We start from the raw sequence: 23,900 nt of genomic DNA on the forward strand, positions 1-23,900 counted from the left end.
ACCCGAAGATTCAGTTGTTACCGTTGGAGCCTGCCAGCACTGAGAAGGGAGATGAAAGTCAACCGGAATTTTAAACACATGCTTACAAATTTCTGCAAACCTCGGATACAATAAATAAATGACAGCAAGGGAACCAAGACCCATAGAATCATTCCCATAAGACTACTTTCTCACATAATAGTGGCAACAAAAGCAGGATTCCAGCGAAAGGTAGAGCCCTCGCTTTGGTGGACACACCGAAGGCTAGAGGTAGCCTGGCTGGGCCCTCGGACCTCACTTGTGTGGCCCTGAACAGCCACTTGCCACTGACCAGAGCCAGGCGTCGTAAGCCTGCTAGGTTTCGGATTTTTCTTATTGTGGGAGTGCACAGTTGGATTAAGTGATGGAAAAAGTCATGCCACACAGACATTTTCCTTTCAAGAACTTAGGGAGAGTTCAGCCACAGTGCAAGTTCTTTCTGCATTTATCTTGGACTTAAAAAAAATTGGAAATGGCTCTGACACGACATGTTGACATATGAGTACAAATGCAGAAGGTTTGCAAAGATGATGGCAAGAAGAAAGAGGTCGACCAATAGGTGGGCATTTGTGGGGGGAAAGTGTCAACAGTGGGGTGGGAAAGACTGAATGTTAATGTGCACGGGCACGTACACACACACACACACACACACACACACACAGATTCTCCCAAAGTTACAGCATGAATGAATGAAGAAATTCTTGGGGTGCCACAAAGTTTAGTGAATGTGTGTTTCATGCAGGAACCGATGCTATTCTAATGTCCCAAACCATGACCCCCAAATTTTAGAGTGTTTGGAACATTAGAGAGCTTTCATTATGCATTCAGCAAATGTCAAAAAGGTCAAAGAATAGAAACAATAAAAGAGCCAGTGCGCGATGAGTGTGGCGTGAAAGACAAAGGATTTGTATCCTATCCCTTCCCAGGTCTCCAGGAGAGGGAAAGTGTTTCAGGGGCAGAGCTGTTTAACCTTGACTGTGCTGGCTCAAAAGTAGCAGTTCCTAATATTTTGGAAGCCCCAGATTCCTTTGAGAATCTGGTCAAATTTGGAGTCTATACCTGAAAATGCACACAAATACTCCCATTTTGCGTACAATCGCTGGAGATTTTCAGATCCCCAGCTCTGGGCTATGAACTCTAACTCAAAGATACCTCTGCACCTTTCCAATGGATGAAGCTTTATGCTGAAAGTTCTCATATTTCTTCACCGAAATAACTACCAAACCCACCTTGTTGCATTTACCTAAGACTTCATTTTCTTCACCGTGGTAATAAAAAGTCATCAACATTGTAATCCCTAAAAATGATGATGATAAGGAGCATACAGTGAGCTCTTATATGTGAGGCAGTATTCTGACAGCTTATATGTATTATCTTACTTGATCTTCGTAGCGACCCTCTTGAAGAAAATGCTGCTATCGTCCCATTTGACAGACGACACAACTGGGGCACAGAGAATTTAAAGTAACAAGTAGCAGTTGGCAGGTTCAGACTCTGAAGTGTGATTTCAGACCTTGCATTCTTACCCTTACCAGTTTCTTCTACGCATAAAAATGTTTCTCTCCTATACATGGAAGTGGAAATTAAAAATAACCACACACAATATAAACACAAGGAACCAAAAAAAAAAAAAATGTAAAGGAAATGGTTTTATCCTGTTTCCTTATTACTTCAGAGAAATAATAGAGAAAAAAAAATTCAGAGAAAGTCTTAGAATATTTTTAAAAGTTTATTTATTTTGAGAAAGAGGCAGAGAGCACACAGGAGGGGCAGAGAGAGGGGGGGAGAGAGAATCCCAAGCGGGCTCTGTGCTGTCAGCACAGAGCCCAACACAGGTCTCGAACTCATGAACTGTGAGATCATGACCTGAGCCGAAACCAAGAGTTGGACACTTAACTGACTGAGCCAACTAGGCACCCTAAGTCTTAGAATTTTAATCAAAGGATCCATCCCCTCCCTCGTAAGGATGGGTTACTCTCCAATTCCAGTGGTCAGTGGCCACCCATCACATCGCTAAGCCATATGGCCCTGTGTCCTTCCTCTTACTTTACATGGCCACAGATAAGTGGGTTGAAAATCATGTATCCATTCCTTCCTGTCAGCTTATTGCAATCTATGGCAGCTTAGATGGCATAGGATATCACCCATGTGGTCCCATTTTATAAAAACTTAAGTAAGATCAGACTTATTAGTAAGGGTAATAGAATTAGTAGTCAACATGGTTAATTTTATTAAAATGAGGCTGTTAAATAGTAGGATCTTCGCAATAATTTGTAATGAGAAGAGTGGTTTTGAAAATCTTGTATGCCACGTGTTTGTTGGGTTTTTCGCTGGTGAAGTAATAAAAGGGTTGTCGAATTTAGAAATTAATCAATTTTAGTTTACAATAGTAAGTCCAATATATGTGTTTGTGTGTGTTTTTCCAACACCACCTAGCAGTTCTCCAATGCTCAGCAGACCCTGTCTGGGTGTCACACACTTTAACTCACTTCTGACACTATCTGCCTCCAGGTAGGTCCCACAGGTCACGGGCTCAGTCCCACAACATGCCCTCCACTTCAGATGCCAGTCACAACCCGGACTGTCATCTGCACTTCTGACCAACTGGCTGTAAATTGGAGGCTCCAGAGACCCCCTCCTTGGGTTCAATAAATATCCTGGAGCAGCTCAGTGAACTCAGAGAAACATTTATGTTTACCAGTTTATTATAAAAGAATAAAACTCAAGAAGAGACAGATGGAAGAGATACATAGGGGAAGGCGTGTGGGAAGGGGTACAGAGCCCTCATGTTCTTTCTTAGACATGCCACCTCCTGCAGTTCACCAACCCTGAAGCTCTTTAAACCCCATCCTTTTTGGGTCTTTATGAAGCCTTCATTACGTAGGCACAATGAATGAAATCATCGGCCATTGGGGATCGGACTCCACTTCCAGACTCCCTCCGCTCTGGGAGGTCGGCAGGTTGGGGGGGTGGGGGTGGCGGGGAGGGGGCGTACCGAAAGTTCCAGTCTCCTAATCGCATGGTTGGGGCTGCTGGCAACCAGCCCTATCCTTTGGTGCTCTCCAAAAGTCACCTCATTAACATAAACTCATAAACATAAACATTAACATGAAAGGGATTTGTTATAAATATCAAGACGCCTTTATCACTCTTATCACTTAGGAAATTCCAAGGGTTTTAGCTTTGTGCCAGAAGCAGAATGAAGACCAAATATATATTTCTTATTATAAATCACGACATCACACAAATGTTTCAGGTTTCCTCAACTTTTCTCTTCTAAGTGGCTATCAGCAGTGTGTGAACTAGCAGATTTTTAAACTTATTTTCGAACAATTTTAGATTTAGAGAAAAGTTTCCCAGATAGCATAGAGTCTCCATATACCCTCTACTCAGCTTCTTTAACATTAACATCTGTCATATCCACAGCATATTTGTCAAAACTAAGAAATTAACATTGGCACAGTGCGTCAAATACAGGCTTTATTCAGATTTCACTGGATTTTCCAATATTGCCTTTTTTTTTTTTTTTGATTCCAGGGTCCAATCCAGGATACTACAGTATTTAATCATCACATCTTCTTACTGTCTTTTAGTCTGTAACATTTTCCCAGTCTTGTTTTTCTTCACTTTGACACATTTGAAGAGTACCAATGAGGTATTTTGTAGAATGTCCTTCATTTGGGGTTTGACTTATTTTGTCATGATTAGATGATGCTTGTAGATGTTGGGGAAGAAAACCACAGAGGTCAAATGTCCCTCTCATTACATCCTATAACATGACTCCTCCCTGATGAGGTTAACCTTCTACACTGGCTAAGGTGAGGTCCACCAGGTTTCTCCATTATAAAGTTTCTGTTTTCCCCCTTCCCACACTCTGCCTGTTGGAAGCAAGTCACTAAATCCAACCCCTACTCAAAGGGAGGAGAATTAAGCTCCATTTCCTGGAGGGAGATTATCCACATAGATTATTTTAAATTCTTCTGTAAGTAAGATTTGTCCCTTCTTCCCATATATTTATTTATCCAATCATTTATTTATATCAGTATGCACTCATAGATATTTATTTTATTTTCCGAGTTATAATCCAATACTATACTATTTATTTGGTGGTTCAAATTGTTCCAGCTTTGGCCACTAATGTCCTTTCAGTTTGACTCCTCTTTTCCTTGGATATAATATCCCATCCCTCTTCATCTCTCTCTTTTTCAGCACTTCCTTAATATAATTTCTTTTAATGTTTTTATTTATTTTTGAGACAAAGAGAGACAGAGCATGAGCAGAGGAGAGGCAGAGAGAGAGGGAGACACAGAATCCGAAGCAGGTTCCAGGCTCTGAGCTGTCAGCACAAAGCCTGATGCGGGGCTCGAACTCATGAACCACGGGATCATGACCTGAGCTGAATTCGGACGCTTAACCGACTGAGCCACCCGGGGAACCCCAAGCACTTCCTTAATATAATACTAATAAGATGCTCCAGGCAGGCTCGTCCTCCATGCCCCAGTCCTGGAGTCAGCCAATTTTCCAAGAAGTCCAGGTTTCCTTCCTTGGAGAATGGCGCTAGAAGCAAGATCTGGGTCCTGAGTGTGCTCATTGTTACTGAGGGTCACATCCTCTAGGTCCTCTCAGAAGCCAAAGTTAAGAAATAAATGTATACATACTAAGCCATGTACACCCACATACCTACATTTATTTCTCTATCAAAGCTAAAAGATATCAAAGATAGGGGAAAATATAAGTATGTGTGTATACATATGTGTATATCTATCTGAAGATGATAGATAGATAGATAGATAGATAGATAGATATAGATGATAGATACATAGATGAGATACATAGATGATAGGTAATAGATGATAGAAAGATAAATAGATAGATAGATAATCTCTGACTCTAATCCAGCACCACGGGGTTCATTCTAGACTTCCTCTTTTACGTATTTGTAACTTCTTCTGAGAGTGTGAAACCTGGCTCCCATTACTCATAGTTTACTTACTCATTTATTTAATCCTAGTAAACATGTAAAATAGTTTTAGAATTGCTAAGTCTTACCCCTATGAGAAACTAATTTACTAACTACAGTACAGTGTTGACACACAGATCTTTTTGGCCTTAGACTTAAGCAGCCAGCGAAAACACTGTTTTCCAAAATTATCTAGATCAATAACTCTTTTCCCACCCCCTTCAGTGAGGTTATGTCAAACATCTGGAACACAGGTTTGTCACAGTCTGCATTCCACCTTGGGATTCCCCCCTACATCTGGACTGATTTTTTTTTTTTAAATTTGCCTACAGCAAAACTCATTCTTTGTGGTGCCCAGTTCAGTGGGTTTTGAAAAATATGCAGAATCATGTATTCACTCCCCCAGGACCACAAAGAATGGTTTCACTGACCTCAGATCTCCCTTGTGCTCTCCCTTTGTAGTCAACCCCACCCTTAACCCCTGGCAACCACTGACCTATTTTCAATCCCATAGTTTTTCTTTTTCATAATGTCACATAAGTGAAATCCTGTAACATATAGTCTTTTGGGTTTTTTTTCTTTTACTTAGCAAAATGCACTTGAGATTCATCCGTGTTGTGGGACCCGTAGCTCGTTGCCTTTATTGTCGGGTAGTATTCCACTGAATGGATATGCCGAGTTTTGCATACGTTCTTCGGTTGAAGGACATCTGGTTGCCTCCATTTGCAATGATTATGAATAGTTGCTAGAAACATAGGCTAACTTGTTTTCACACAAACAGAAGTTTTCAGTTCACGCGGATAAATACCAGAAGTGTGATTGTTGATGTAATTGGAAAGTCTATGTTCAACTTTGTCAGAACTGCCTAACTGTTCTCCAAGACGACTATACAATTTTGCATTCCACCAGTGAAGAATGAGACTTCTCACTGACCCACAGCCTCATTGTCTTTGCGGATTGTCTGTTTGATTGATTTTAGTTATTCTAAGAGACGTGAAGCGGTATTTCATTTTGGTTTTAGTTTCCATTTCCCTAATGGCAAAAGATGTTAACCATCTTTTACATGCTTATTGGTCATCTTCATGTTTTCTCTGATGAAATGTCTGTTCAGATCACTTGCGCATTTTTCAGTCGGGTGTTGCTGATCTCGCTAAAAATATTTTATTAACGATAACAAGTTATAGCAAGACATTTTGGGCTTTTAATACAACTTTTAAGGGTTAATTTCACCTCTATCTCACCCTTTTTCAAATTTTAGTTCTGTCTATGTTTCTAATTTATGGAACATTAGTACAGAAGAACATGAGTGTGGGTTACAATTTGATATATACCTACTGGGGGGACGGGCTCAAGTTTCTTTATTGATGGGATTTGTGATACCGTTTGGAGACTGTTGCCTGAGAGAGGAGCTTGTGCTTGAAAGGGAAGCCCTGGCTGAGTTGAGCAGTGAGGAGGGCTGCTGTGGAGGAAGAAGAGAAAAGAAGAGTAAGGAAGGCCCAGAACGCAGTGATCACCCAAGTCCCAAGAAGTAGGATTCTAGAATCTCTAGGCAGTTGGGAACAAGAGTTAGGAACTCTTCTCTTGCTAAGGCTCTAAAGAAAGATTCTTGGTTGAAGACAGATCACTTTTGCCTTGTAAGAATCAGAAATGGTTTCACAGGGTGCAGGAAGCTCGTGTAAGCTGCCAGTCACCGACTGAGTAAGTAGAATAATGTTCCTTTCACAGAATCACCTAAGCACGATCGCTGCAGTGGGCACCAGGAATCTGACTTTTTGATGAGACCTAAATTATTCCAGTGAAACCACCTGTCCCAAAGAACCAGTAAAAGCCACCTCTGGCTTGAAGGGCAGAGAACAGTGTGCTTGGGGCTACCACTTCTGTGAGGTCTTGTTTCATTTTGTTTTGTTGGTGACCAGTAAGATTCTAAGGGGACCCTTTCACGCAGGCGATAGAAACCAACTTAATATGTAAGCTCTGCATCATAAACCTCAGGTATCTCCCTCTCAGCGCCTAGCACAGAGCTCACTGTTGTACATAAGGGACCATTTCTGGAAGGGATCAGATGAGTATCTTAGACTTTGTGACCTATACGGTCTCTAACACAACCACTCAACCCTGCGAAAAGCAGCCATACACATTCTATTACCGAATGGGCATAGCTATGTTCCGATAAAACTTTATTTACAAAAGCAGGCCTGGGTTGCTGAGCCTTGCTATTCACCAGTATGTATTCTGTATACACCAGATGACCTTATTGCTTAGTTACTTTAAAGCCCCCATAGTGACTCTTCCTCTGGTCTTTCTGAATACTCAGCCCTGTTTTTAGCATCACCTTTCAATTGGAGAATGTAACTCTAGGAGAGGAAACTAATAGCTTTAGAAATCTCTAGGCAATGGCAGAAATTATGCTGGATGAAAATATGTATGAATATCAAGTTCAGTATCATAAATTTCACTCCACCCCCATCCCAGCAAGACTGCTGTATTTGGGGAAGACATTGCTTTGAGAGAGGAAGCACTTCTAGAAAACCAGTAGACAACAAGGCATGGAACTCTTGATCCTCCTCCCACTTTAAATAATTCAGTGGGGGTCTCTTTATGGCTTCTCTACTCCCGCCACCAACACTTCCCTCCTCTTGTGATCCATGGTCAGCTGTCCCCTCTTGCTCAACAGTCAATACCAAGACTTTTAAGGGAACCTATGCAGCAGTGATGGAGGGGCTCAGAAAAACATTGGATTTGCAATATAACACTGATATTTTTGAAACAAGGCTCCCACATTTGGAAATGTATTAAGAGAATGGAAGAAAGATAAGATGTTAAATCTTCTTATTTCATTTATTTTATTTTATTTTTATTTTTTGAGAGAGAGAGAGCGAGAGAGAGAGAGCATGCATGCAAGTGGGGGAGAGGTAGAGGGAGAGGAGGGGAGAATCTCAAACAGGCTTCATGTTGAGAATCTCAAGCAGGCTCCCCCCAATGTAGGGCTCACTCTCATGACTATGAGATCATGACCTGAGTTGAAATCAAGAGTTGGGTGCTTAACTAATCGACCCACCCAAGCACCCATAAGTCTTATTTCAATAAAGCCCCGATAAATAAATCTTAAAAGTTGTCCTTGCAGACCCATGTATCTGCCAACTCTGGTTGAAACTGGGGTGTATGTTTCCACATACATAAGGAATGCTTAATTCTTTGTATTCTATTTTGGTCTATTGATAGAGTTAAAATGGGACTCCTGGAAATGGAATGCCCTCTGTGGTTTCTAACTGAGCCTCAACAAAGAAGGGCTTAGTTCTTTGCTGGTCTGATCCCAGAAACATAGCATTTACTTGAAAGTGACCATGAAGAAAAGTATTAAGGAAAGAGCCTGTACTCATTCCTTCCTTGTACTGTTTACTCCTGTACTTTGTTTTTTCCCCATGCTGCTCTGAAAGATCAAAAGAAACAGAAATTGGGGAGTGTGGGGGGTTGCTGGACAAAATGGGTGAAGGGGATGGGAGACACAGGCTTCCATTTATGGGATGAATAAGTCACAGGAATAAAAGACACAGCATAGGGAATATAGTCAATGATATTGCAAGAGCATTGTATGGTGACACTTGCGATGAACATAATGTAATGTATAAACTTGTCAAATTACCATGTTGTACAGCCGAAACTAACGTAACACTGTATGTCAATTATACTCAAAAATTTTTTCAATTTAATAATTAAAATAAAGTAAAGTAAAATAAAAATAAAAGTACCAGGAAAATTCTAGGCAGAACCATCCACAACTGTGGCAGATTTGAAGATCTCCATGGCAACAGACTTATCTCAGGACTCAGGACAGAGCAAGATTTTTTGACGTGGTCTCCTGTCTTTGACAGGTTCTGCCTACAACAGACCTGGGGATGAAGGCTGCCAGCATCTTGGCCCTGATTGGCTGCCTGGTCACCGTCACTGAGTCCAAAGTCTACACTCGCTGTAAACTGGCAAAAATATTTTCAAGGGCTGGCCTGGACAATTACCAGGGCTTTAGCCTTGGAAACTGTGAGATTTCTTCCTTCCTGTTCTTTTTCTACTTTTGATCCCCCCCCCCCCCCCCACTGCCCGAGATATCAAAGTCTCCCCACACCTCCAGCCTTGGCTTGTCCCCAGCTCTTCCACGGTCTGCCCCACCAGGGACACCTGCTGGCTGTCCACATGTTCTTCTCAACCGCTGCTCTCTGGGGCTCCTGTCCTCCTCCCTGCCCCTCCTGTCCTCACCCTTGGAGTCCATCAGTCAGGGAAGGAGAAAACAACGCCACCCTTGCTGGCGCAGTAGGGGGAGGATCTGAGTTCCCATCTAGTCCAGGTGTAGCCACTGACAAGGTATGTGGCTTAGGGTGTGCTCCGTGGGTATACTACCTGCCCTGTCCTTCCCCAAGCTAGGTTGGGACCACAGCATTATTATAACACGTATAAAGAACTCTCCTCTAAGAGCAGTGTTGGAGGGGAAAACATACATTTACTGGCGTTCCTGGCTTTTTCCTCCTCTAGGGATCTGCATGGCATACTATGAGAGCCACTACAACACGACGGCACAGACCCAGCTGGAGGATGGAAGCACTGACTACGGCATTTTCCAGATAAACAGCTTCACGTGGTGCAGACATGCGAAGCTACAGGAGAAGAACCACTGTCATGTCGCCTGCTCGGGTACGGTTTTGCTTTTCCAAAAATAACGTCCTGGGGGATAGAGGCAGGAAAGCTGATCATGGAACATCCACCCATTTTCTGTTTTAGCGGAGGTTTCGAGTTCAGATGTGCAAGTAGGTCTACACCATGCCAACAAATTATGGAACGGCTCCCCCTGGGTGACACTCAGAGTTCTGTGGCCTGCTTGCCCAACGAGGACTTATTCCTTCTAGGATGGTTTTCATGAAGCCACGTTGTTTCATGAAGTTATGAAGTTATGAAGTCATGAAGTTGTTTCATGAAGTTATGTTGTTTCATAACAACAGAGGGGTGGACAGATGACCTTACTATCCTTTCACGCATATGGACATGAAATATCTTCAACAGGAAGGAGAGAGTTGTTTGCCAACTGCTTTCCATAAGCAATTTGCTCGAAGTATGCATCTATGCTTATTTGTACAGAATGAAACCACTAAATACACTTTAAATTTCTTAAACGTGGAAATTAAGCTAGAATTCACTCCGAGGGTGCTACTTCACTTGTTTAAAAAATATACATGTGCACCGAGTTGAGGCTGGCAGAAAGCATCAGACATGAAATCTGGTATTAGGACAAGTCATACACTTTATGAAGTTAAATGACTGTAACCAGCTGTTGGCTGAGTATGGTGGACTGCAGAGGACAAAGACGTTATGGATAAAGTCATGGAAAGTTTTGTAGACACAATGATATTTGATCTAAGACTTGGAAGATAAGTAAGATTTGGACATTCAGAGATGAGTCATTTCAGGTTAAGGGGACCATGAAAGCTAAAAGGTGCATGTGGGGAGGTTCGGTGCATGCACAGAGAGCAGTGAGACCTTTGTATTATCTAGAACAAAGGGAACATAAAGACAAATAACAGAACATGGGGTTGGAAAGGTTGATTACCACCTGGCTGTGAAGGGCCTTGGAGGCGAGGCTGAGACATGTGTACTGATCTCTGCCTGCAATCGGACATCAACAGAGGCCAGTTGTCTGAGCACTGCTCCAGAAGGATTAATCTGCAAACAGGGTGTGAGATAGGTTGAAGAAGAGACCGTTTAAGTGCCACTGCAGGTGTGGAGGGGAGAGAAAGATCTGAATGATGGTCATGGCTGGGAGTCATGGAGAATAAGATGCAAGAGATACTCAACCAATCATCTATCTCCACTCTACAACACAAGGGCAGGGGTTCATCTGTTTTGTTCACTGAGGTATCCTCATTGCCCAGAGTGGTACCTGGCCATAGTTTCGGGGTTCAATAGATATTCGTTAAATAAATGAATGGAAGGAATGAGAAGCAAGGGTGAAGACACGGAGTTATAAGATATTCTGTGGCGAACTCCTTAGAAGCAAAAAATAAACTTTTAATTTCCTTTTGACACTACTATGTGATCAGTACATATGTCTGAATGTATGAAAGATTGAACAATGTGTTAATTTTCTAGTAAATTGTCCCTACACCTACATTAAAACAGAATGCTCACTAACTCCTGAGGCAGAGCACACAATTGTCGATCAACTCTTAACTTAGAACATTCTTTTGATGAGCCAAAATCTACCTCCTTAAAGCTTTCTTCCATTAATTCTAGTTTTTCTTCTGGATTTATTCAAAATGAATTTGTTCAGCCTTATACATAGAAACTGATTTAAATGCTTGAAAATGACTAGTCGATATTTCTTGCCTTTAATTCCTTACCTTCTGGACTAAAACATTCAGTATCTTCACCTTCCTACGGGTGTGAATTTTAAACCCCTCCCCACCCATGGTCAATTTCATTAGCATCCCCAAGAGCTTGCCAATGGAGTCTTCCAGTTAAACCCAGCAACTAGACATGTACGTTTTTAAAAATTTATTTCTTTAAATTCAAGTTCGTTAGCATACCATGCAGTATTGGTTTCAGGAGTAGAACCCACGGACATGCACATTTTTAGAAGTTGAAAAGCAGGAGGACTAATTTAGTAATTAGAGAAATTTGAGTCCTGAACTGACAGTGGGAAAAGCCAAGAAGCAACCACAGAATCCTAAAAGGGCTCAGAAATCAGCAGGATCAGCTAATTCCGGAAACTCGAGCGAAGGTAGGTAGAAAATAGGAGGATCGATTGGAAGTCCAATTAAGGAGCAGCTAGACCATCAGATTCCCTTCCTGACTCTATTTAGCTACTGACTGCTTCTCCCCAATCCTGGCAGAATACTGGAGCTTTCCCTTCTGGAGACAGCAAGTAAAACGTCCCTCAACTGAGGGAGCTCAACACCCTGTGAATGGGAGAGCTCCATACTGAAGACATGGGAGATTGAATTGAAGTTTCCATAGTCCCAGCCCCTTTCCTCCAGTTAGATCTCAGAATGATGGAAGCCAGAAGAGAAGATTCTGTTCTGGGGGATTCAGACAGATGAAAAGGAAATAACTGAAGATTCTGAGTGGGACCTCTCCATGAACAAAACTAGCCAGAATTCCCTATAGTGAGATACATAGTTGAAAATCTCAGTGTCTGTGTACAGAATTCCCAATCAGCTTTTTAGTCTCTCTTTCTTAAATAAGTGCAGATAACCGAAGATCACCAGACATCATTGAAGCATCATTGACGTGAAAGAATAAGACAAAGTAAAACAAAACAAAAACAAAACGGAAAAAAACAAAATCAGATAAAAGTAACTTGTTGAAAGCAGAGATGATACAGAGACGTGAAAATTTCAAATGAAAAAGGAAACTATCATTAATATCTCCATATAGATAAACATGTCAGTCATATCAATGAAACAAGAAAAGGATGCTTTCTTTTATAAAAACAAAAGAAACATTTAGAGAACAAGAGCCCCTGGAAATTTAAAGTATGATCGCAGACATGAAAACCTCCATAGATAAGTTGGAAGATAAGATTAAGGAACTCTCTCTAAAGCAGAATGAAGAAGAAAGAGACATATGGAAAATAGGGGAAGTAAGGATAAGAAAAATAAATGGATCTGAGTAATACAAGTTTCAGCAGGATAAGAAGGGGAACAGTAGATAGAGTGACATCTTTCAAAAATATTTCCAGGACAGGAAGGCACGCATCTCCAATTTATAAGGTTCATCACGGAAGGAGTACCGTCAATTAACATAGATTCACATTAAGGCACAGCCTCATGAAATTTCAGAAAACCGGAGAGTATTAGAATACACTATCGTCTTCAAAGAGAGAGAAACACGTTCCCTACAGAAGATCAAGCATCAGAGTGGCATCCAACTTCTCAATATCAACGCTGGGAAGCTAGACGAAAATAGAGTCCTGTCTTTAAAATCTTCAAGAAAAGCTATTTCCAAGTATTGAAGCAAGGGATTCGAAACAGCAAACCATTACTAACTCCTGGTCCAAGGGGAAATGGAGAGAGAGCCGTGACCCACACCCAGGTACAGGGTCCATATGGCGAAGGCTACCTTGTAGGAGCTGTGACCTTCCATCAATGGACACAGTTTGTTCTTGGTGACTGGACAGAAAAAAAAACCTAAGGAAACGTATATATCCCAACTTCACTGTCCTTTTCCCTTGCAATCTCCTGCTGGTGTTCACCGTTCAACTCTGAAGTCAGAGGAGGGGGCGGGCGGAGGGGGGGTGTCTACTGATGTCATCCATGTAGATCAGTCTCTTAGTGCACAGAAAAGGTGTTCCACCAAACGGACAAGGTAAACCAAGAAATAGGAAGACACAGATCCACAAAACAAGACATTTCAATAAAGGAGAGAGCCAAAGGGAAGGCCCAAGATGACTATAAGGGATGATCCCAGGATGAATTTTTACACTTGATTTCTAAAATGATTCTATTGCAGTAGTCTATATGGTTTCAAACCTTTAAAATGATTTGAACCTTATTTGTGACATAGATCTATGGTCACCATACAGCATATAATTAGGGCAAATGTGCATTTGAAAAAATTATGTGTATTCTACAGTTGCTAGGTGGATATTCTATACTGTATATATATATATATATATATATATATATAAGCATCTATACTATATGTATATTTTATAATTATCTATAAGTATATTATATACTTATTTTCTTACTTATTCTATCAAGTAATGAGAAAGATGTATTGAAATCTCCAACTATAAAATTACAATTTGCATAGTTCTTCTTTCAGATTTGTCCATTTTTGAAGCTCTGTTATTAGATGCATTCATATTGAGGACTGTTAAATCTTCCTAATTAGTTGACCCTTTTATCATTAGTGCCAATGCCCCTCCTTAACTCTGATAATATTTCTTATCCCCAAATCTACTTTACCTGATAGTACTATAGTGATTCAGTTTTCTTTGCACAATATATTTCTTTCCATTCTGTTACTTAAAAAAAATTTTTAATGTTTATTTAATTTTGAGAAAGAGAGAGAGAGAGAGCACAAGCAGGAGAGGGCAGAGAGAGAGGAAGACACAGAATCTGAAGCAGGCTCCAGGCTCCGAGCTATCAGCACAGAGCCCGATGCGGGGCTCAAACTCACAAACAGAGAGATCATGACCTGAGCTGAAAGTCAGAGATTCAACCAACTGAACCACCGAGGCTCCCCACCATTTTTTTACTTTTCACTCATCTACATCTTTGTATTTACTGTGAATTTCTTACAGACCGCACATAGTTAGGTGTTGCTTTTATATCCGGTCCAACAGTTTCTGCTTTTTGTTAAGAATTTTTAGACCAGGGGGGCGCCTGGGTGTTTCATTCGGTTAAGTGTCCGACTTCGGCTCAGGTCATGATCTCACAGTTTGTGAGTTCAAGCCCCACATCGGGTTCTGGGCTGTCAGCTCAGAGCCTGGAGCCTGCTTCGGATTCTGTGTCTCCCTCTCTCTCTGCCCTTCCCCCACCTTCTCTCTCTCTGTGAAAAATGAATAAAACATTAAAAAAATTTTTTTAACAACAAAAAAAGAATTTTTAGACCAGAGGTCAGCAAACTCTATTTTCTTTTTCTTTCTTTCTTTCTTTCTTTCTTTCTTTCTTTCTTTCTTTCTTTATCTCAGTGTGGTTTATTTTTTCAACATTTTTAAAAATTTAAATCCAAGTTAACATGTAGTATAATAATGATTTCAGGAATAGAATTTAGTGATTCATCATTTATATATAACACCCAGTGCTCACCCCAACAAGTGCCCTCCTTAATGCCCATTGCCCATTTAGCCCATCCCCTCACCCAACACCCCACCAGCAACCCTCAGTTTGTTCTCTGTATTTAAGAGTCTCTTATGGTTTGTCTTCCTCTTTGTTTATATCTTATTTTTACTTCCTTTCCCCTACGTTCATCTGTTTTGTTTCTTGAATTCCACCCGTGAGTGAAATCATATGATATTTGTCTTTCTCTGACTGACTTATTTAGCTTGGCATAACACACCCTAGTTCCATCCACACTGTCGCAAATGGCAGGATTTCATTCTTTTTGATCACCGAGTAATATTCCCTTCTTTTCCACATCTTCTTTATCCATTCGTCAGTCGATGGACATCTGGGCTCTTTCCATACTTGGGCTATTGTCGACAGTGCCAGCAAATTGTTTTTTTAAAGGGCCAGATAGTAAATTTTTTAGCGTTGTGTACAGTCTCAGTTGGAACTTTCGACTCTCCGTGTAACGCAAAAGCAGTCATAGAGAAGATGCAAATGAGTAAGCGTGGCTGGGTTCCCATAAAACTTTATTTACAAAAACAGAGCACAGGCCTGTGGGCCAGTTTGCTGGACGTTAGATCATTTATAGCCAATGTGATCACTTACACGGTTACTTTAAAATCCACTGTCTTGGGTTTTTTTGTTTGTTTTCTCTTAGTGCCATCTAGTTCGGGTTCGTTTTTTTCTGCCTTTTGGATTATTGGATATTTTTCAGTACTCTCTTTCCTCCATTGGCTTGTTAGCTGCACTTCTGTTTTATTTACAGCGGTTACTCTAGGGTTTACAACATGCATCATCTCACATTCTACCTTCAAATAACATTATACTCATGTATAATACACGAGTCTTATAACTATATATGTATTTCCCCATCCCATCCTTTATGCTATGTTGCCCTGCACCTTACTTCAACGTGTTATAAGTCATTGCATTTTTGTCTCATGCATTTTTGCCTGAAGCAATTATCTTTTAAGTAAATTGTTTAACTGAGGAAAAGGGTCTCTTTATATTTGCCACACATTTATCATCTCCAACTCTCCTCACTCCTTTCGTGGAATTCATTTGGGTAGGCAGTTAAGCGATATCATTTTCCTCCAGCCTAAAGAATATCCTTCAGTATTTTTTTTTAGAGTGGAGGTCTACTAAAAAGCATTTTCTCAGCTTTTATCTGCCTGAAAATGTCTATATTTCTTTTTTTTTTTTTTGAGGGCTATTTGCTCTCTATATAAAATTCTAAGCTGGAGGCTGTTTTTCTCTAAATGTGTTAAAGATATCCTTTCATCTTCTGGCTCATTTTCTTTTTTTGAGAAACTGGTGATCTTCTGATTTGCATCCCCAGGGTGTAATGTCTCTTTTTATTCTCTACCTGCATTTAAGTTTTCTTTATAATGCCCAATTTTCAGCAACGTGATCACGAAGTCTGTTTTCTTATGTTTATCTTACTTGATATTCATTAACATTTTGGATCCCTGGGTTTATAATTTTCATCTTTTCTCCTTTGAAAATTCTAATGACACATGCATTAGATCACTTGATATTGTCCCATAGGTCACTGACGCTCTTCCTTTTTTTCTGTCTTTTCCCCTTCCTGTGTTTTATTTTCAGTAGTTTCCATTGCTATATCTTCACATTCTCTGTTCTTTTTTCTGAAGTGCTTAATCTATTAAATTCATTAATTGAATTTTTCATTTCCGATATTGTATATTTTCAGTGCTGGGTGATCAGCTTATGTATTTCATTTCCCTCATTTTATTCATGTTTTTGTTTAAGTCCTTGATATCAATAAGCATATTTATAAATTATTTTACATTCCTTGCCTGGCAATTCAATAAGCTGTGCCATTTCTGGGTCTTAACATTGACTGCTCTTTCCCCTGGTTGTGGGTCACATTCTTATACCTCTTTGCACATATAATAACATTTTGTTGGATACTAAACATAGTATGTATTACATTTTTAAGTGTCTCAATTATGTTGTCAAGGTCCTTTAAGGACTATTGGATTTCACCTTGGCAAGTCCTTAATTCTGATCGGCTTGACCCTGTTAATACTTGCTTTTAAATTGTGGTAAGGAAGTTCGCTAGTAGTATTTATGGTAGGGCTAATTTAACCCAACTACGAAGGCATAGCTTTTCTAGTGTCTTTTGAATGTCCAGGGGTTCACCAAGATCTCTTCCCTCTGACTACTCAGAAAACAAATGTCTCCCAGCCCTGGGTGAGCTCTGTAATTGTACAGGTCCCTGGTAATCGTTTTCTAACTAGCTTCGTGGAGTTTTAACCCTTGCGAACCCAGTTAAGCTTTCGGTCAAAAACTCAGTGGAATCCCTATGCAGATCTCTGGTGTTCTCCTTCTGGGTGGCCCCTTCCTCTCAGATTCTCTTCTCCACAAATTCCACTTGCCTTGGCCTCTTATCTCTGTCTCCTCCACTTAAACTGCCATCTCCTGCCTGGGTTTTACCTTTCTTGCTTGAACAGTGCCTCTGGGCAGAAACTCATGGCAATCATAAGACTCTCCTCATTTGGTTTCTATCTTTCAAGGGTCACGATCCTGCATTGCTTGCTGTCTAATGTCTGAAAATAATGTTTTCATGTATTTGTGTAGTTTTCTAGCTGTTTACAGTGGGAGAGAAAATCTGTGACTCCATCACGACCATGCTTGACTTTACTTTCAGTTGACTAATTTAATATTGTTCAATTTAGTTTGAAATAAGGAAGTCTGGGGCAAACGTATATCTGCAAGGCAATCTTGAATGCTAGGAAATGAAAATGTCGGACTGTTCATGGTGAGAGGTGAAGGAACTCTCCTATCTGCTTTCTCATCATAAAGAGCATGGGATTTTCAGAGACAGCTTTAAAATAGAAAACAGGATGTTGGTTTTATATCCTAATCACCCCTTAGTAACGGGCTTCCCTCAGCCTCAGGCCAGAGAAGCTTTAATTATGGACGATGTTATTCTGTCCCACGTATTACAGAAGTAGGGACATTTGCCATGGGAACTGGGAAACAAGTTAGCATTGGGGTATCTTTACAAGAAACATTACATTTCATAAATGTACGGTTCATATGTACCTCCTGCCCATCTTCCAAAGCTATACTGTCTCCTCACACCCATACCAAATTGTGTTTCCAGAATTCCTGCCTACCTTCCCCAAACTATTAAGACAGAATATTTGTATATATACGTATGTATAAATATAAACATATATATGTGTATGCACACACATGATAATAAAATATCAATCTTTATTTTCCTCTAATAGCACAGACCTCTTTAAAATGAGAGATGTTTAAGGGGGGAAAAAAGGGTGATTTTGTCTCTCGTATCTAGTCTCGTCTACCTATATTAATCTCTATTTCTCATCAGCCTGGTATCTGAGTTGGCCTTTGTCACTTCAGAGAGGGGAAGGAGATTTAAATTGTAGGCGTGGTAGTGATATTTTAGTTGGAAGGCAGAAGGATGCTGGGGAGAGACAGACAGACTTTATAGCAGAACCAGCTTACCTGAAAATAAGTTATTCTTTTTTGTAGATTGTTGCCATTTTCTGTTGTTGGATGTGGGAGAATAAACTATTCAGCTGAATAATGCTTTGCTGTTCAACAGAACCCTTTGACTGGACAGACTTGTCTATTTAAAGTAAATTGAGCAGAAGCAATTCTTGGCATGGATCCTTGTAAACACTTGCTCTCTTGACTCGTTTCTGCCCCTCTGCTGCCCCTCTGTGGTGGTTTCCTTGTGTCTTCGCATCTCAGCCCATCAAGTTCGTGTTTCCCAGCCCCCGTCTTCCTCAACAAATTTTCCTGAGCAAATTCAAAGTCACGTCCGACTAGCACTTTGAAAACATCTCATTTAGGCAACATAAAGCTATCGCAAAATGGGAGACTGACAAACTTTACAAGGTCTCCACCACATGGTTCTGCAGCAGCTAATCTCCAGCCAGTGACTGGAGCTACCAATGGCTGCCAATGGCTACACAGCATCTCCAGCCAAGCAAACTGCCTTACCCCCAAACACAAGCCTTCCACTTTGTGTTCCAGTCCTGTCTTCCCGCGTGTTCCAGTCCTGGCATAATAGAATACTCTCTACTTCTTGCCCACTATGTATAATTTATGTCCTTCCCACCCCTCGAGGCCCACCGAACCCACTTCTCTTAGGAAACAGTCTCCAACCACTTCCTAATACAAACCCCACAATATCTCAGCACTTATCAAGAATTTATACACACAGGGGCACCTGGGTGGCTCAGTCATTTAAGCATCCGACTCTTGATTTCAGCTCAGATCCTGATCTCTAGGTTCATGGGATAGAGTTCTGAGTTGGTCTCTGTGCTGATAGCATGGACCCTGCCTGGGATTCTCTCTCTCTCTCTCTCTCTCTCTCTCTCTCTCTCTCTGCTCTTCCCCAACTCATGCATGCATACACACATACACACGTGCTCTCTTTCTCTCTCTTTCAATAAATAAACATTAAAAAAATAATTATGCACACAAAATAAAGTGTTTCTATGTAATTGGAATGTGTATCAGATACCAAGAATTTAAGTTTGGATAATCTCCTAATAAATAATTACTTGAAAAATTAATAGAGTATTTATATTTTTATTATCAACTTCATTAGCATATAGTCTTATAAGCAGAAATCTTTGCTTAAGTGGCCATGTTGGAAGGAAGCAGGGGAGACAACAGAATTTAAGCCCTAGGTTTGAATGCAGACTCATTTACTGGGTGTAGACCTCAGTTTAATGGGTTAATAATGGTACTCACCCACATGGTTGTTCCAAGTCCTAACAGAGATAATACATGAAGGGACTTAACATGAGCCTGACCAGAGTATTTTTTCTATAAAATACTGTCCAATCGTACTTTCTGTGACGACGGAAATGTTTTCTGGGCTATCCAATATGAGAACGACTAGCCACAACAAAGACGTTATAAAGCATCTGAAATGTAGTGAGAGCACCTGACGAACTGAAGTTCTGATTGTATAAATTCATTTAGATTTAAATAGCCCCATATAGCTAATGTCTACCAAATTGAATGGTGTAGCTCTAGGTGGATCTTTTTACAATCCTGAGAACTTCATATTGGGAGCATGTCCCACTATTATGAAACCACGTCAACCCGTGATTTTAAATGGCACCTTATTCCATTCTGTGGAGGTATTATTATTAATGTGAACATCCCTAATTATGAGGCAATTAGATCTCTTACGCTTGAAAATCAATTTCCTCTTACACACTAAGCTGCAATAAACTACTCTGTAAATAAATCTTTGTCTCGGGTCGTAATGAATTCCTTAAGATAGGCCCAGAAAGAGAAATTGCTAGCTGAAAGGATAAGACCACTTTAAGGCTCTTGACACATGCTGTTCAATTGCTTTCCTGAAAAGCTGAACCCGTTATATTCTCACCAGGAAGTACGGAAGAGTGCCTATTTCATCGCACCCTCGTCAACACGCAGTATTACCCCATTCTTTCAAGATCTTTGCTTAATTGATAAATAAAAACGCCATCTAATGGCTCTGGCTTTTATGTCTTGGATCAGTGGTTGTGATGGGCAGGGAGATGGACAGCCCAGATTCCCCTTGAAGGGATGATGTCTGGCTTCTGCGACATCTGCGCATTTGCAGACGTCTACCCGGTACCTCCTTTAGGGTCTGTCTTAACCGCAGAGGACTGTCTAATCTCACACTGTGCCCCTCTGCAGCAGTCCACACCCAGGGACTGAGTGATGTAGAGGCCTAAGGACGTAGCCATTTGGGGAAACCTGGGTGGCTCATTGGCTCAGGTCGTGATCTCATGGTTCACGGGATAGACCCCTGTGTTCAGTAAGGAACGCTAAGAGCGAGGAGCGCTCTTGGGATCCTCTCTCTCCTCTCTCTGCCCTTCCCTGTGCATGCATGCACATGTACACTCGCTGTCTCTCAAAATAAGTAAATAAACGTTTAAAAAAAAAAAAAGACTTAGCTATTTGGGCACAACTTGGCCAACTTCGGTGAGCCTGCATCACAACTGAATATCTCCATCGGCCCAGTCCGGCTTCTGCCCTCTTCCTTCCACAGATGTGGATCTCTGATACGTGTTGGCATCCCAAACCCGTCTCTGCATTTGCTTCTGAAGAACCCGCCATGTAACAGAAGTGATGCTAGACTTTATACTTTTTGCCTTTTTCTGTCATGTTTGCATTGAGGATTTTGAGCCCACTTCTGGACAAGCAGGAGAGAATGCAGATACCAATGATTTCATTTGCAATCAAAAGATTCCTTATGTCTGAAAGCCATAGAAAAAATAATAAAGACCAATGTATTTGACATAAAAAATTTGCCTATGATAAACATCTTGGGTAGAACTTGCTTTTAATGCACAAACTGCAAAGTTAAATGGACAAGGTTCATATTTACCTATAAGGAGATTGCATGTGTCAAAGTAACCCAAGTAGAGAAAACCTTGTAGTTACTGTGCCTCTTACTTGTGTGTTTCTTCAGGACACAGAAAACATTCTCCTACTGTGTCTTTTTAAAAAAAAAAAAAAATTATTTTAGGGGCGCCTGGGTGGCTCAGTCGGTTAGGCGGCCAACTTTGGCTCAGGTCATGATCTCGCGGTCCGTGAGTTCGAGCCCTGCGTCGGGCTCTGTGCTGACAGCTCAGAGCCTGGAGCCTGTTTCAGATTCTGTGTCTCCCTCTCTCTGACCCTCCCCCATTCATGCTCTGTCTCTCTCTGTCTCAAAAATAAATAAACGTTAAAAAAAATTTAAAAAAATTATTTTAGAGAGAGAGCATGTGCATGAGGGAAAGGGAGGGACAGAGAGAGAGAGAGAGTCTTAAGCATCTGAGCATGGAGCTCGATGCCCGATGTGGGGTTCATTCCCATGACCCTAGGATGGTGACCTGACCTGAAATCAAGAGTCAGATGCTCAAGGGCCAGGCACCACCTACCGTGTCTTTTCTAAACATTTCCAAAAACCCTTCAGGACTAAAACTTCAAAAAGTCAAGATATTCTACTCTAGAAATTAAAAAAAAAAAAAATTCTTTGATTTGTGAAGAAGCTCAACAAAAATAAGAATGCATCTCAGAGTTCTTCCTACCCTCCCGTTCCAAAAAATAGTGACTGGGGGCTCCCCTCAAATAACAGTCTCAGCTAATACTGTACTCCTCTCTTTCACAGCCTTGCTCACTGACGACCTCACAGATGCAATTATCTGTGCCAAGAAAATTGCTAAAGAGACAGAAGGGATGAACTATTGGTAAGAGTCTCCTTGGAAGACTTGGACCGACCAGGGCAAAAAAACGACCGTGTGTCCATTCATCACGGCTGCAGCGGGCACTGACAAACTCCCCTTTGCAGAATGGTCCAATGATTTTAATGTGACCTTGTCTATACCCTCCCCCATGAGTGTGTGGGTGTACCGTGAACACCGTGAAAGGGGTTTCTACGGGGAGGAGAGACGTTATGAGTCATGGCGATGTGTGATTGTCTTTCACATTAAGATGGTCCAAACAGTGGAACAACAGATATTTTCGAATGTGAATTGCTGGTGAAGGCAATACACCAGAGGGAAAAAGCTTGAGCTTGTTCAACTTTTGGATATAGTTTTGGAGAGCTAGAGCAACATTTTGTGGGGAGAGAGAACAGGAAGCAGCGAGAGAAGAATAACCACGTCAGCCATACCCTAGATTAGCTGGAAACAGCCCTAGGATTGTGCAGAGACATGGTTTCTGGTGCTCACTGTCAATTTCTGAGGCTGGGTGTCTTGTGAACATTGCTAACCAGGTCACCCACCTGGGGAACCTGAATTTTCAGAGGTGGAGGTGTTTAACTAAATGACCCATCCTTATGCAAGTTGTTTACCTGTTGCTGAGGCTAATAAGGACTAGGAGAAAATCAAGAAGGGAGGAGTCTTAACAAGGCACAGGGACAGAGTCCTTGGATCTCAGAAATGAATAAAACTAAGTCCTGGGTGCTGCTGGTTGTTTTGGTTAATTACCTATGGTTTTGAACCTGAGAATATTTGGACTGTCATGCTTCTTTCTGTTCTTCCTGCTTCCCTGTCCTCCTCAGGCAAGGCTGGAAGAAACACTGCGAGGGCAAGGACCTGTCTGAATGGAAAAAGGGATGTGAGGTCTCCTGAACCGGAACCGGACCCAGGACGCTCTGCAACAAGTCCCTAGGATTTGTAGTATGTCAAAATGCTGGTATCACATTGTCCCCCTTCCTCTTGATGTTCCTTCTCAAAGTTGGAGAGGGAAAACTAAGTTATCATTTTAAGGAAATAAATATTTCCACTTAAGTATCTTTACCTCACCCAGACTCCATGTCAGTGATGTCATTCATAAAAGCACCCTGGTTAAGATTTGGAAAGTCACCTGCAAAATGTTCTGGCTCCAGGAGGAATGAAATTCTGCCATCATTATAAGGATTACTGGTTCCCGTGGCCCTGAGACAGCTTCTCATTTACAAAGAATACTCCCAGGTCATGGAGAACACTAGATGAATGACCATAGTTTGCTGACTTCTGTCCTGAAGCACTAGGTCACTCTTCTGGTCAGCAGACACACAGTCCTTCCTCAGCTTACCACTGCCAGAGAGAATGTTCTCTGCCCTCTAGGCAATCCTGACGGACACTCCAATGGAAATAAAGTGGTGAAGTGCAGCTCTCATCTCCAACGTTAGGAGAGTTCCCCATGTTGTTCCAACACCTATTCAAATGAAATCTATCAAATTCAAAACTATACTAACATCTCATGGTAAAATTGCTTCCAGCCTTAGACCTTTAGATTTTAGTACTTTGGTCAGGGAACTGGTGATGATCTGAAGGACGCTTCATTACATGTAACCCAGAGCTGAGGAGCTCAGACCCTCAAGAGCTCAAGAGCTATTCCCAGAAAGCCCTCTGCTCCAGGCAAGGATGGCCCGCTTGGCAGGCAAGCTTTGGTCTGCCGAGTTTTTTCTTGTCTGTTCTCCGTCCTGCCGGGGCAGAGGTGGTTGGGGCTGTGTGATCGTAACTTTACATGGGAAGCTCGAGTCGAATGCAATCTGACCTCAAGAATGCACTCAGTTAAGGTTTGTTGAAGAAATGGTTATGCCTATCGTTATTTTAAATAAGTTT

At 41.2% G+C, this 23,900-nt stretch overlaps 1 protein-coding gene across 1 annotated transcript; it reads left to right on the forward strand.

The window, feature by feature from the left end:
• The first annotated feature begins 6,550 nt into the window (after positions 1–6,550).
• Positions 6,551–23,095, forward strand: LOC132660389 (lysozyme-like protein 1). The gene is made up of 5 exons (XM_060604373.3): positions 6,551–6,676; positions 8,851–9,013; positions 9,503–9,661; positions 21,959–22,037; positions 22,853–23,095. The coding sequence occupies exons 2-5, from the start codon at positions 8,875–8,877 to the stop codon at positions 22,920–22,922; spliced, it is 447 nt and encodes a 148-aa protein (XP_060460356.1). The 5' UTR covers positions 6,551–6,676; positions 8,851–8,874; the 3' UTR covers positions 22,923–23,095.
• The last annotated feature ends 805 nt before the right edge of the window (positions 23,096–23,900 follow it).

The sequence above is a fragment of the Panthera onca genome, chromosome B4, assembly GCF_046562875.1.
Source record: "Panthera onca isolate mPanOnc1 chromosome B4, mPanOnc1 haplotype 2, whole genome shotgun sequence".
Taxonomy (NCBI): domain Eukaryota; kingdom Metazoa; phylum Chordata; class Mammalia; order Carnivora; family Felidae; genus Panthera; species Panthera onca.

Coding starts and splice junctions, on each gene's coding strand:
- LOC132660389 (XM_060604373.3), top strand. CDS start 8,875: ATGAAGGCTGCCAGCATCTTGGCCCTGATTGGCTGCCTGGTCACCGTC. Junction 9,014..9,502: donor GGGCTTTAGCCTTGGAAACT/GTGAGATTTCTT, acceptor TTCCTCCTCTAG/GGATCTGCATGGCATACTAT. Junction 9,662..21,958: donor CTGTCATGTCGCCTGCTCGG/GTACGGTTTTGC, acceptor TCTCTTTCACAG/CCTTGCTCACTGACGACCTC.